Below are 12,457 nucleotides of genomic sequence, written 5' to 3'. Positions count from 1 at the left end.
TTATTATACTTAGGTGACGAAAGTCATGAGATACCTCTTAATATCATGTCGGACCTCCTTTTGCCCAGCCCAGTCAGCAACTCGACGAAGTCCCCTTCAGAGATAGTGAGACATATGCCTCTATAGCCGTCCATAATTGCGAATCGCTACAATGACCTCTCGATTGTGTCCCATAAATATTCGATTGAGTTCATGTTGGGCGATCTGGGTGGACAAATCATTCACTTGAACTGTCCAGAATGTTCTTCAAACCAATTATGAACAATTGTGGCCCCATGACATGGTACATTGTCATCCATAAAAATTCAGTCGTTTGTTTGGGAACATGAAGTCCACAGATGGCTGCAAATGGTCTCCAAGTAGGCAAACATAATCATGACGGGTTCAGTTGGACCAGACAACCCTGTCCATTCCATATAAACACAGCACACACCATTATCGGGACACCACCAGCTTGCGTACTGCCTTGTTGACATCTTGGGTCCATGACTTCGTGGAGTTTGCGCCACACTCCAACCCTACTAACAGCTCTTGGCAACTGAAATCAGGAGTCATCTGAGTAGGCCATGGTTTTTCCAGTTGTCTAGGGTCCGTCTGATATTATACCGTGCCCAGGAGAACCACTGCAGGTGATGTGGTATTTGCAAAGGCACTTGCGTCGCTCGTCTGCCCATAAAAGCCAAATTTCGCCATGCTCTTCTAATGGATACATTCGTCGTACGTCCCACATTGATTTCTGCCGTTGTTTCACGCAGTGTTGTTTTCCTGTCAGCACTGACAACTCTATGCAAACGCCACTGCTCTCGCTTGTTGAGTGAAGGCCATCGGCCACAGCGTTTCCCATGGTGTCAGGTAATGCCCGAAATTTGGTATTCTCGGCACACTCGTGACACTGTGGATTTCGGAATATTGAATTCGCAAACGATTTCTGAAATGGAATGTCTTATGTGTGTAGCTCCAACTGTCATTCCATGTTCAAAATCTGTTAATCCCCACTGTGCCGCCATAATCACGTCAGAAACCTTTAACGTGAATCACTTGTTTGCAAATGACAGTTCCACCAATGCACTGCAATACTACCGCCATCTTTGTGTGTGCATATCGCTATCTCATCACTTTTGTCACCTCGGTATATTATTACTATAATAATAATATTATTAATATTAGTGGCAGTGGGAGTGCATGAAGCTCTGGCAGCCTGAAGCCTTCCGATCTCTGCCAATTCAGAATAAAGATTCGAACAGTCAAATGATTTACAAAGAGTAATTACAGTACCAATTTTTTAACTTTGTTCATTTTAAATGGGGGTAAAGGTCATGCCTGAAGCAAGTATTACTGAAAACAGGATTGGTGCTGGGGAAATATGTTTTGGGTCTACCTTACAGGTGGATAGTAAGCTTTCTTTTCTGAGGAGCTGTAGGTAGCACTCTGAACACACAGAAAATTACTGCTTCATTATAAAAATAAAAAAGGTTGTTAGAAATAAGTAGTACCAACTGTCTAATTTACTCATTACTTTGTGGTTTAATAAAAACACGTGCAAAAACTAAGTATCGGCAATCTATTCTTATTTTAAAAGTAAAAACGTACAAAGAAAATTCTTATTCATTCTAAACTCTAGTTAGGCAATAATGTTGATGACCATGGTGTGGTGAATTGGAGGGAGGAGCTACCAATACCTAAATTACAATCAGGTATGATGGAGTGAGAAAGGTAGGTAACCACATCCCCATACTGTATGTGCACTATAGGTAAAATTTCGTTACTTGATATCCTTCCTGATGTGGCAACTTTAATAGTCAGCAGAGGAATTACTATTATGTTAGTAACGTTTCCATAATTTCAGGAGAACGGCAGTATATGAATATAGCAAGAAACATACATATGTAAATACTAAGTTTGAACCTTTATAGAGGGTGAATCACCTAAAATTTGCACCACAAATATTGCGGAAATGGAAAGTGCTACTGACGTGCGGTTTTCATAGAATGGATTGGCAGTCAGGAGCTCGTACTGTTAGCCAATAAACAGAGTGTAATAATAGATAGAAAATGTACCATTTGCGCAAACATACACTTTTTTAAAGGGAGCAATGTCTATTAACATTAAAAATCTAAAATTAGGGTAAATTATAATGTCAGTGGTGCTTGTTGTGGAGTCTAGTCCGACGCGTTTACAAGATATTGCATTTTGATACTTCCCCACACCGACACTTGTTTGTGCCATTCAAACTGCAAAGTTTCTAGGTGCGATGTTTTTATGTTTGCTTGCAATGTGCTTGTGTGTTCCATGAGTGCACTGCGACTTGATAGTCAATTAGTATGCGACGGTCCATGCAGGAGGTTGTAAGTGGGCGATGTGATTTATCAGAGCACAAAAAGCAGACATGCTGATGGGGAATGAGAGTGTAGGAAGAATGTAGTTTGTTCTTGTACGGTGTATGCGGCTAGATATCCCAATAGACGTCAACAATTTCGGTAGTTATTTATCAACCTCTTCAAACAATTATTTGCAAGTGATAGTGTAACACTTCGACAAAATAACAGAAGGAAACAAGTGAACTTCAGAAGGGGGCAAAATTAATGTTCTTCCTGTTGTTGTTGTTTATTCACACTTTAGCTCCCGTGAAATCGTACGAGGAAGTGGCATGATTCAGGTAAGTGTCCTATGCATTCTCCCCTGACACGATTTTCATGCCTATCACATCTCTCTCCATCAAGAGCTGCAGGGAAACGATTATGACAATCGTGTTAACTTATGTTAAGACAAGATATTCAAGATGTATCATGTATCTTGTTTGGTGATGAAGCGACATTTACCAATCATGGCCAGGTACGCTGCCGAAACATGCACTATTGGTCTGTTGACAATCCCCGTTAGCTTCGTCAGGTGGAACTTCAGTGTTCATGGAGTGTAAACGTGTGGTGTGGGATAGTGAACCATCAGCTCATTGGCTCCTTTTTGATGGACAAAACACTGAACACGCACAATTATCGTGTCCTCCTAACAGACCATCTTCCACGGGTGGTAGAAGACGTTTCTTTGCAGACTAGGAGGAACCTGTGGTACCAGCACGATGTCCGTCTGGTTGGGTTGGGTTGTTTGGGGAAGGAGACCAGACAGCGAGGCCATAGGTCTCATGGGATTAGGGAACGAAGTCGGCCGTGCCCTTTCAGAGGAACCATTCCGGCATTTGCTTGGAGTGATTTAGGGAAATCATGGAAAACCTAAATCAGGATGGTCGGAGTCCGTCCGGTCCACAGCACACGAAGTACTACATCAGGTCTCCGCGAATTGGGTCCGAATCGTTGGACTGGATGCAGCGGTCGGTAGTTGGATGCCAACCGCACCCGCTGATATTCAGCGATATATTACTGCAGGCTGCCCGGACATCTCCTCTGAAATGCTAACATGTGTGTAGCAGTCGTTCCATACCAGACTGCAAGCCTGTATTGCCCGTGATGGAAGTTATTTTGAACCCGACCTGTGATGATCAGTTCTCTCGTTATTGATCAAAATCATAACTAGTATGTGTACTTGTTTTTTTCTCTAGCGTGTGCTACCTCGTGTATTGTACAAGTATGGGTGTCAGAGCTTGTCAAAATACGATATCTCGTAAACGACCCGCACTTGAACCCTGAAACAAACACCACTGACATTGTAATTTATCCTGTCTTTAGATTCTTTATATCAATACGCATTGTTCCATTTTAAAAAGTGTGGTTTGTACAAAAAATACATTTTTTAATTTTTACTGCGATCTCTTGACTAACAACGCGAGCCCGTGACTACCAATCCATTTTGCGAAAACCGCACATCAATAGCACTTTCCATTTCTGCGATCTTTGCGGTGCAAATTTTAGGTGATTCACCTTGTATACGTATTCCAAGACGAAAGGCACAAAACACTTTAAAAAAATTTCACTTTTGAAAGAATCTTCCTTTCTATATAAAATCGCCGCAGTTCAATAAGTAATGCAACACATTTTTTTTCTGAAACAGGGGTTGTTTTATTCAGCATTGAAATACACTAGGCTATTCCCCAATCTTTTAGCTACACAACACTATTTTTCAGCGTAATCTCCATTCAATGCTACGGCCTTACGCCACCTTGAAATGAGGGCCTGTATGCCAGCACGATACCATTCCACTGGTCGATGTCGGAGCCAACGTCGTACTGCATCAATAACTTCTTCATCATCCGCGTATTGCCTCCCACGGATTGCGTCCTTCATTGGGCCAAACATATGGAAATCCGACGGTGCGAGATCGGGGCTGTAGGGTGCATGAGGAAGAACAGTCCACTGAAGTTTTGTGAGCTCGTCTCGGGTGCAAAGACTTGTGTGAGGTCTTGCGTTGTCATGAAGAAGAAGAAGTTCGTTCAGATTTTTGTGCCTAAGAACACGCTGAAGTCGTTTCTTCAATTTCTGAAGAGTAGCACAATACACTTCAGAGTTGATCGTTTGACCATGGGGAAGGACATCGAACAGAATAACCCCTTCAGCGTCCCAGAAGACTGTAACCATGACTTTACCGGCTGAGGGTATGGCTTTAAACTTTTTCTTGGTAGGGGAGTGGGTGTGGCGCCACTCCATTGATTGCCGTTTTGTTTCAGGTTCGAGGTGATGAACCCATGTTTCATCGCCTGTAACAATCTTTGACAAGAAATTGTCACCCTCAGCCACATGACGAGCAAGCAATTCCGCACAGATGGTTCTCCTTTGCTCTTTATGGTGTTCGGTTAGACAACGAGGGACCCAGCGGGAACAAACCTTTGAATATCCCAACTGGTGAACAATTGTGACAGCACTACCAACAGAGATGTCAAGTTGAGCACTGAGTTGTTTGATGGTGATCCGTCGATCATCTCGAACGAGTGTGTTTGCACACTCCGCCATTGCAGGAGTCACAGCTGTGCACGGCCGGCCCGCACGCAGGAGATCAGACAGTCTTGCTTGACCTTGCGGCGATGATGACATACGCTTTGCCCAACGACTCACCGTGCTTTTGTCCACTGCAGATCACCGTAGACATTCTGCAAGCGCCTATGAATATCTGAGATGCCCTGGTTTCCCGCCAAAAGAAACTCGATCACTGCCCGTTGTTTGCAACGCACATCCGTTACAGACGCCATTTTAACAGCTCCGTACAGCGCTGCCACCTGTCGGAAGTCAATGAAACTATACGAGACGAAGCGTGAATGTCTGAAAATATTCCACAAGAAATTTCCGGTTTTTTCAACCAAAATTGGCCGAGAAAAAAATGTGTTGCATTACTTATTGAACTGCCCTCGTACATGCTTGAATATAACTAACTGTCCGCTCACGTATTTCGAAAACAACCACTTCTGCTTTGTTTCGTTTTGCGTTCAACGTGCGGCTGGCAATGACAGTGCATATGTTACCGGGCTGATAAAAACTGTTTTTGTAATCACGCTTGTCAACTGTGTGGCGTACACTCTGTGTGTTTAACACTGTACGTGACAGCCGGCAAGCAGCTATGCGTTACTGGTAGCGTCAGCGCGGTCTCCCGCGTTATGTGATTGTGGATTAGATGGTAGGTTAGTAGTTCTAGAGGGTAGAGTCGTTAAAGCAGATAAAGTATTTAGTCCGTGTGTGTATGTGTAAGTATGACTGCATGTGTGTTGTGAGGGGAAGGGCGTCGACAGCAGAAATTTGTTAACAGAAGGAGTGTGTCAATGAAGTGTTTGTATGAGGTCAGTAGTCATTTCTGGTTTATTGCCTGTTGGCTCTGCTTTGCTTTTATGAGAATGTGTGGGACTGTTACAGACAAGTGCGGGCCGTCATTTGGACAACTGTTCGGGTTTTTTTTTCTGTTTGTAAGACAGTGAGGACCGGTTTGACTTGGGTTGCTGTAGTCTTGGATTTTGGAGGTCGTTGGTTTGCAAAATTTCAGGCATAAATAAGAATGTTGTTGAGATACACGACAGCGGCAAGAATAAATCAGGGCTCCATTACTCACATGGTGATTTATTTTGGGAGTGTTGGGTACACGTTTTTACTCCTTTTTAGGTCTTTACCAAAACTGCTGTCCATTTTGTATTGTAAGAGGCTTCATTTTCAATTTTATAAGCCTTAGTACCTGATTCCAGGTTTTCCAAACATGTTTACCAGTTAACGTAAGTGGGATGGTTAAAAACTGACTTGATGAAGTACACGATAATGTAAAAGAAATGAAAGAGCAACTACAAAATTTTTTTAGAGGCTGATCTGATGAAAGTATCAGTATGGAAAACAGGTCAGGAATCACTGTCAATGTTGAGGTTCAGTTCGTCATGCTGCATGTCCCACTAGCATAGTGGCTAACAATTTACAACCAACATATGGAATTCATTTGTAGCCAACGGTGCCTTTAAAATAGGTTCTCTTATGTTCACTGAGGTTTCGGAATTGCTGCCGGATCATGTTGAGTTCTTGCCACAATTTTATTGAATATTCAGTACGCCGGGAAAGCTTCAAGAATGACATTTATTCCAATAACTTTTGTCTTAAAGTACTGACTGTTGGTGGAGTTACAAGTGAGGATGTTCTAGTTACAGGTGCAACTAACATAAAAGCAGACTTTGCACTGATAACCTAGTCTATCCCGCCCCCCCCCCCCCCAACCCCGTCCACCCTTACCGTCTCCCATTGCCGACCACTGTCCTCAATCCATCTGAAAATAAGATACATTCCGATGCGCCACATCAGTTATCAGTCCCATGAAAGCCCACCTTTTAAGTTGGGTATCTACTGACATGAGAGGTCCAAATTGATTTGCGATGAAAGTTGCTGGTGGTAGAAGGAAACTTGAGTGTCCGCTGATACCGTAACTCCGGCTGCGTGTACATTCACCTGCAAATGCTGCAGCGGTGTAATGGAAGGGGATGTGGTTATAAAGCCCTCATCGTGCAAGTCGTGTTCCCACTCGGCATAATTAGTAGGAAATTTTAGGCTATGCTTCTACTACTGGAAGACAATTGCAGTCCATGAGGTACGAACGTAACGGGTGGTTCAAAAATGTTCAAATGTGTGTGAAATCTTATGGGACTTAATTGCTAAGGTCATCAGTCCCTAAGCTTACACACTACTTAACCTAAATTATCCTAAGGACAAACACACACACCCATGCCCTAGGGAGGACTCGAACCTCCGCCGGGACCAGCCACACAGTCTATGACTGCAGCGCCTTAGAGTGACGAGTGGGTTCCTTGGTCCAGAAACATTAATTTTCCTACGCTTGATACATGTCTCATGCTAATTAGCCTTTATTATGAGGAGAATTAAAGGAAATATTTACGTTCTCGCTCGCGCCTAAGTCACTCGAAGATACCAAATATGACGTAAAGCGAAGATATGTTGCAATGAGATACGTTTCTGCGAAACTCCTGTTGATTTCCATTTAGTAAATTGTGGTGACGATGCTACTTTCAGTCGCTGCCGATTACAGTACACTCCTTTTATTAACTGGGTTGAATCCTACTAAGTCTACCAGTGGTTCTTCGCTATAACGGATGTTTCAAAATGAATATCGGAGTTTTAAGACGTTAAAGAATTTACTACTTTCAACGTACAATTACAAATAATATATCAATTGAAAGAGAAACTCAAACAGTTTTCTTACAAGTGTTCAATGTGAGCAGTATTCGTCATACGTCACACATTGTGACGATACGAGTGTTCGTCCTAAACGTTGATGAGCGTGTGTGGAGTAACTGTTGCAACAACTTCTTCAATCCTGTTCTTCAGTCGGGTAGATCAGCTGTTAGCGGAGGCTGAAACACACGATCCTCTATAAACATCCATAAATAAAATTCGTCTGGCTGCAGATCGGGTGAACGTGGAGGCCATACGAACACGCTCTGTCGTCCGGCATCTTGCAGCCAATCCAGTGGTCGAATACAACGTCGTTTATCCAGTCCCATACTGAGTTACACTAGTGAGGCGGCCCACCCTCTTCCTACCAAATAATTTTCTGTAGTTCGGCTTCTCCCAACTGAGGAAAGCACCATAGCTTTAGCGCATCACATTCATTGCATGCAGTTCCCACTGCAATGTACCCTCGCTGACACGTGGGATGGACCTTCATTCACTGTCTGCAGCAGTTCTTGTCGGGTTATAAGCCATTTTGATTCGCAAAACGAGTATCCTGTCCCTCTCAGTCAGGATCTTTTTCAGACCACAATGCTGACGTCGTGTTTCGTGGAAACGTGAGTTACACATTGCTTGTAGACACGGTGACAGTGCGTCGTGGAACACCAACAAATCTACCAGCTTCATACACCTTACGGGAGTTGCCACGGCCAAACAAGATTTCCGCTTTTTGCAAGACCATCACGTCTCTACATTTACGCATGTTTACGTACATAAATGTTCCACTGATTGCTACTGTCTTATGCTCACGCAGAGGCAGCGAGCGAGCGGTTCAGCACCTGAGTTCATCGCTCTGCCACCTGTAAAGCACTCCGTCTTCAGGCCACGAGTGGCCCATCGGGACCATCCGACCGCCGTATCATCCTCAGCTGAGGATGCGGATAGGAGGGGCGTGTGGTCAGCACACCGCTCTCCCGGTAGTTATGATGGTTTTCTTTGAGCGGAGCCGCTACTGTTCGTTCGAGTATCTCCTCAATTGGCATCACGAGTCTGAGTGCACCCCAAAAAATGGCAACAGCACATGGCGGCCCGGATGGCCACCCATCCAAATACCGGCCACGCCCGACAGCGCTTAACTTCGGTGATCTGACGGGAACCGGTGTATCCACTGCGGCAAGGCCGTTGCCCTGCCTCCTGTAAAGGCTTAAAGGAAAATATGTGCTTACGTACTGGGGTGACTAATTTTTTGCCCAGTGAGCTTACAAGCAAAGAGAAAACGCAAGACATACAGGACTACTATTACTGATTCATCCGCTTACAAAAAACCTTATTTTTCAGAATATTACACGTACAATTATGACTGATGCTCGAACAGGACCGTAAATCCTCCAAGATCGCATTTTGCACTCTACAAAAGTTCTGTGAGTGCCGCTCTGGACACACGACACACATCCACGCGATCTTGAAGTTCGCTCCAAATCTTATGTAGCAACATCCTGCCAATGAGTATCAGAGCAGCATTGACACGTTTTCTGAGCTGCTACAATGTCCTTGGCAGTGGGGGTACGCGAACACGGTTCTTCATGAAACCCGAAAGAAAAAGGTCGCACGACGTTAGACCAAGCGACTTGAGGGACCAGGGGAACAGAGCCACATCATCTTCACCACTACACCCAATCCAGAGAAGCGGAAGTTTGTTGTTTAGGTAGGGACGAACGTCTATGCTCCAATGAGTGGCTAACCCGTCTTGTAGGATGAAATTCTCCGTATTAGTAGTCACTTGTGGAAACAATAACATCTGCAACACATCGAGGTAAGAGGTACCAGACTCAGAAGGAAAACAGCCCATACAGCTTCGTCTGTGACACTGCACAGATAACGTTACCTTCAGCGAATCTCGTTCATGCGCCACAATTTAATGAGAATTTTCAGTGCCCCGCTCTCTCATACTGTGGCGATTACGCTTTCCAGACAAATATAAGGCTACTTCGTCGCTGAATATCAGCTCAAACGCGAAACGTTCATTCTCAACTGCTTCCTGCATTGTGATGCAAAACCGAAGGCGACAGCCATAATCTTCCGGTTTCAATTTTTGCACGAACTGCGAACGGTACGGTTTGAAATGTAAACACCTACACTAAATCTTCCATACAGTTTCCCGCGTTATTAAAAGTTCGTGGCTTGCACGGGCCGTTGATTTCTTTTTGGACTGCGTAAGAACTTTTCCCTCATTCTCTCCACGCATGCATCTAGCACACGATCGAGTGGTGCTTTTCTGTTTGCAAAGGGAACCTGTATCCCTAACTGTTCGATTCCAACGCACAGCGTTCTGCTTACATGGTGGTTCTTTTGCATAAATCCTTCTGAATGTAGACTGCGCTATTGTAACAGATGAACATCTCGCGTATTCGAGGGGCAGATTTAGAGCCCAAGCGACCCAAGTTGCCGCTTGGCTTGTCAAGATGAGAACAGCGCCAGAGGTGTCACATCTTTAAGATTTCTACGTAGGACGAATTGCAATTAGTAGGGGCTGCTTGGGGCGCCCAAGCCGAGGGGAGTGGTAGGGGTACAAAAGCGCGAGATCTGTGCACTGTGCGTATCACAATTAGCAGCGGAGACTGGCACGGGTGGAAGTGTGCGAGAGAAAAGGGTTGGAAGGGAGGGAGGGGGGCGCGAAGAAGTCTCTTGTATGAAAAAATGTTCTCGAACCGGCCCTGATTTTCCAACATACAATAACTCTTTTCCCGCTTTGTCCCCATTTTATAACGCCACTTGATGGGCACAGTGCGAAGAGGGCGAGTTTAAGATTCTATTCACGCATAAGTCATATTGTCCATTTAACACTTCGGAAAATACAGAACTCTGGAAACGAATGAATAACTCATAGTAGCCCTGTACTATCTTGCGTCATCCCATCCCATTCGTTCCGGTTTGGCTAGTGCTCCGTAGCGTCTTGGTGTGCCAAACAAGTTTCTGACAAGTAAATGTTTAGTTGACAGTAATAGAAATTTAATATTCGATTTCGACTCTGAAGTGGCATGATTACGTTTGCTTGAAAGTCAATCTCATTTCAAGTAAATTACTATTCCCCTCGGCATTAAAGGCTTTCTAAAACATATTCTCCCTAAAGATCCCATGACATTTTCAAGAAAACGACTACTATGGTAAATGTGGGACATTCTGTACGGAGGCCCCGTTACCTCTACTCAAATGGTTCAAATGGCTCTGAGCACTATGGGACTTAACTTCTGAGGTCATCAGTCCCCTAGAACTTAGATCTACTTAAACCTAACTAACCTAAGGACATCACACACATCCATGCCCGAGGCAGGATTCGAACCTGCGACCGTAGCGGTCGCGCGGTTCCAGACTGTAGCGCCTAGAACCGTTCGGCCACCCCGGCCGGCTTACCTCTACTAATTTTTCGAAATAAATTTGAGTCGTCAGTTGGAAACACATTTTCATTACTCATTACCGGTTTCAAAAAAGTAATCTGTCATTTTCTGAAACTTGGTACTGATTTAGCAGACGTCAGTATCTTCTCCATAATGACATGATAGTCCAGATATGTGCAGCACTTATTAATTTGTCGAAATCGGTAAAGCGTAATAATTATTTTTTTTTGCAACCGACGACTGAAGTTTATCCCGAGAAATATATTTTACAGTTGCTGAAAATTACAGCCGTGAATATAATGATACCACAACTATTGTATTGCTGATAGAGCAGAAGTTTTGTTGCAAGTACACGATTCGGTTACCAGTTTACATGTGCAGTAACGAAGTCGAGTCTTCATTCACGCCTATCGAACAACGGAAAAGTGGGTTAAGTCCCGCTGTGTTATTAACGCCAAGGGCTTCACGAGCGTCGTCGCACAATCTCCAGTCTTTTGATCCTCCTCAAAGTTTCTTTTCCGCTACTGCACATTCTTCAGAACATGACTATCGATTGTCAGTTACTCAAGAACGGCCCTCCTCTAGATGATTCAAGAACCAGAACGGGGACAATGAGGTAGAGACGATTTGAATAGCGAAAAACTGCAACAGCTTGGAATATTTTAGGCTGACGAGTTCTTTCGCGTTTTCCTTAACACTTGCTGATAATAAGTGCCACAACAGCGATTCCCAATGCAAAAAGTATGACTGAATTGTAAGAAAAAAAGGTTCGAGTACTCACGTCGTTGCCCAGCATGACGGATGCGTCGTGTTGCACTTCACTCGACGAGCCAGCGACCGCACAGCCTGTTATGCAGAAACTAGAGGCAGACACTCAGGTTCTATTACCACGTTATCAGACCATAGAAACAGGCGGAAGGACAACAACTCCCCTTACTCCCTACTATCGCCCGACTACGCCGCCGCATATATTTGCTGCGACCTGGGGCGTTTGTACTAAGTGCAAGCCATCCTGATATCACCTCGTTACGAGCGAACACATAACTACTCACAAAAGGCCACGTGCAGACAAGCACCTGAACCCGTGAACCTATGAAGGCAGCGCTAACCCATATCACCTTCTTTGTTAAAATGTTGTATATCGTCTCCATTTGAAGCAGTTAAAGGTAAGCCGGTAGACTCCCCGGCAGGAAAGAACTGCTCGTCCGCACATCTGTTTTCTTTGTTTTGTTCTCTGCTCACGTAACCTGTAATGGTAGCTTTCCGTACCTCAATATGTAAGCGTTCCTTAAGGGTACTTTTACACAACTGAGTCGTTTCTCGTGTTGGCAATGATTAATAACGCATCTTGATGCTTAAGTGACGTCTAATTTGAATATAAATACAAACTTCCGATGTCTACGTCTGATATCTTGTAAGCTGGAAGCCAAATAAAAATGAAATTACATAGGCTTCGGAAATAATGTTCTG

The 12,457-nt window shown here is 44.1% G+C and overlaps 1 protein-coding gene and 1 pseudogene across 1 annotated transcript in view; both read right to left on the bottom strand.

The window, feature by feature from the left end:
* Window positions 1-11,905, bottom strand: part of LOC126474615 (solute carrier family 22 member 7-like) — a 111,637-nt gene extending 99,732 nt beyond the window's left edge. The window contains exon 1 of the mRNA XM_050102091.1: window positions 11,769-11,905. Within this exon, the coding sequence (XP_049958048.1) occupies window positions 11,769-11,783 (15 nt within the window). The 5' untranslated portion in view covers window positions 11,784-11,905. The remainder of the gene's footprint in view (window positions 1-11,768) is intronic.
* Window positions 8,662-8,779, bottom strand: LOC126475896 (5S ribosomal RNA; annotated as a pseudogene).
* Window positions 11,906-12,457: the final 552 nt, after the last annotated feature.

The sequence above is a fragment of the Schistocerca serialis genome, chromosome 4, assembly GCF_023864345.2.
Source record: "Schistocerca serialis cubense isolate TAMUIC-IGC-003099 chromosome 4, iqSchSeri2.2, whole genome shotgun sequence".
NCBI lineage: Eukaryota > Metazoa > Arthropoda > Insecta > Orthoptera > Acrididae > Schistocerca > Schistocerca serialis.
The sequence above is the reverse complement of the archived record's forward strand: the minus strand, read 5'-3'. Positions and strand labels throughout refer to the sequence as shown.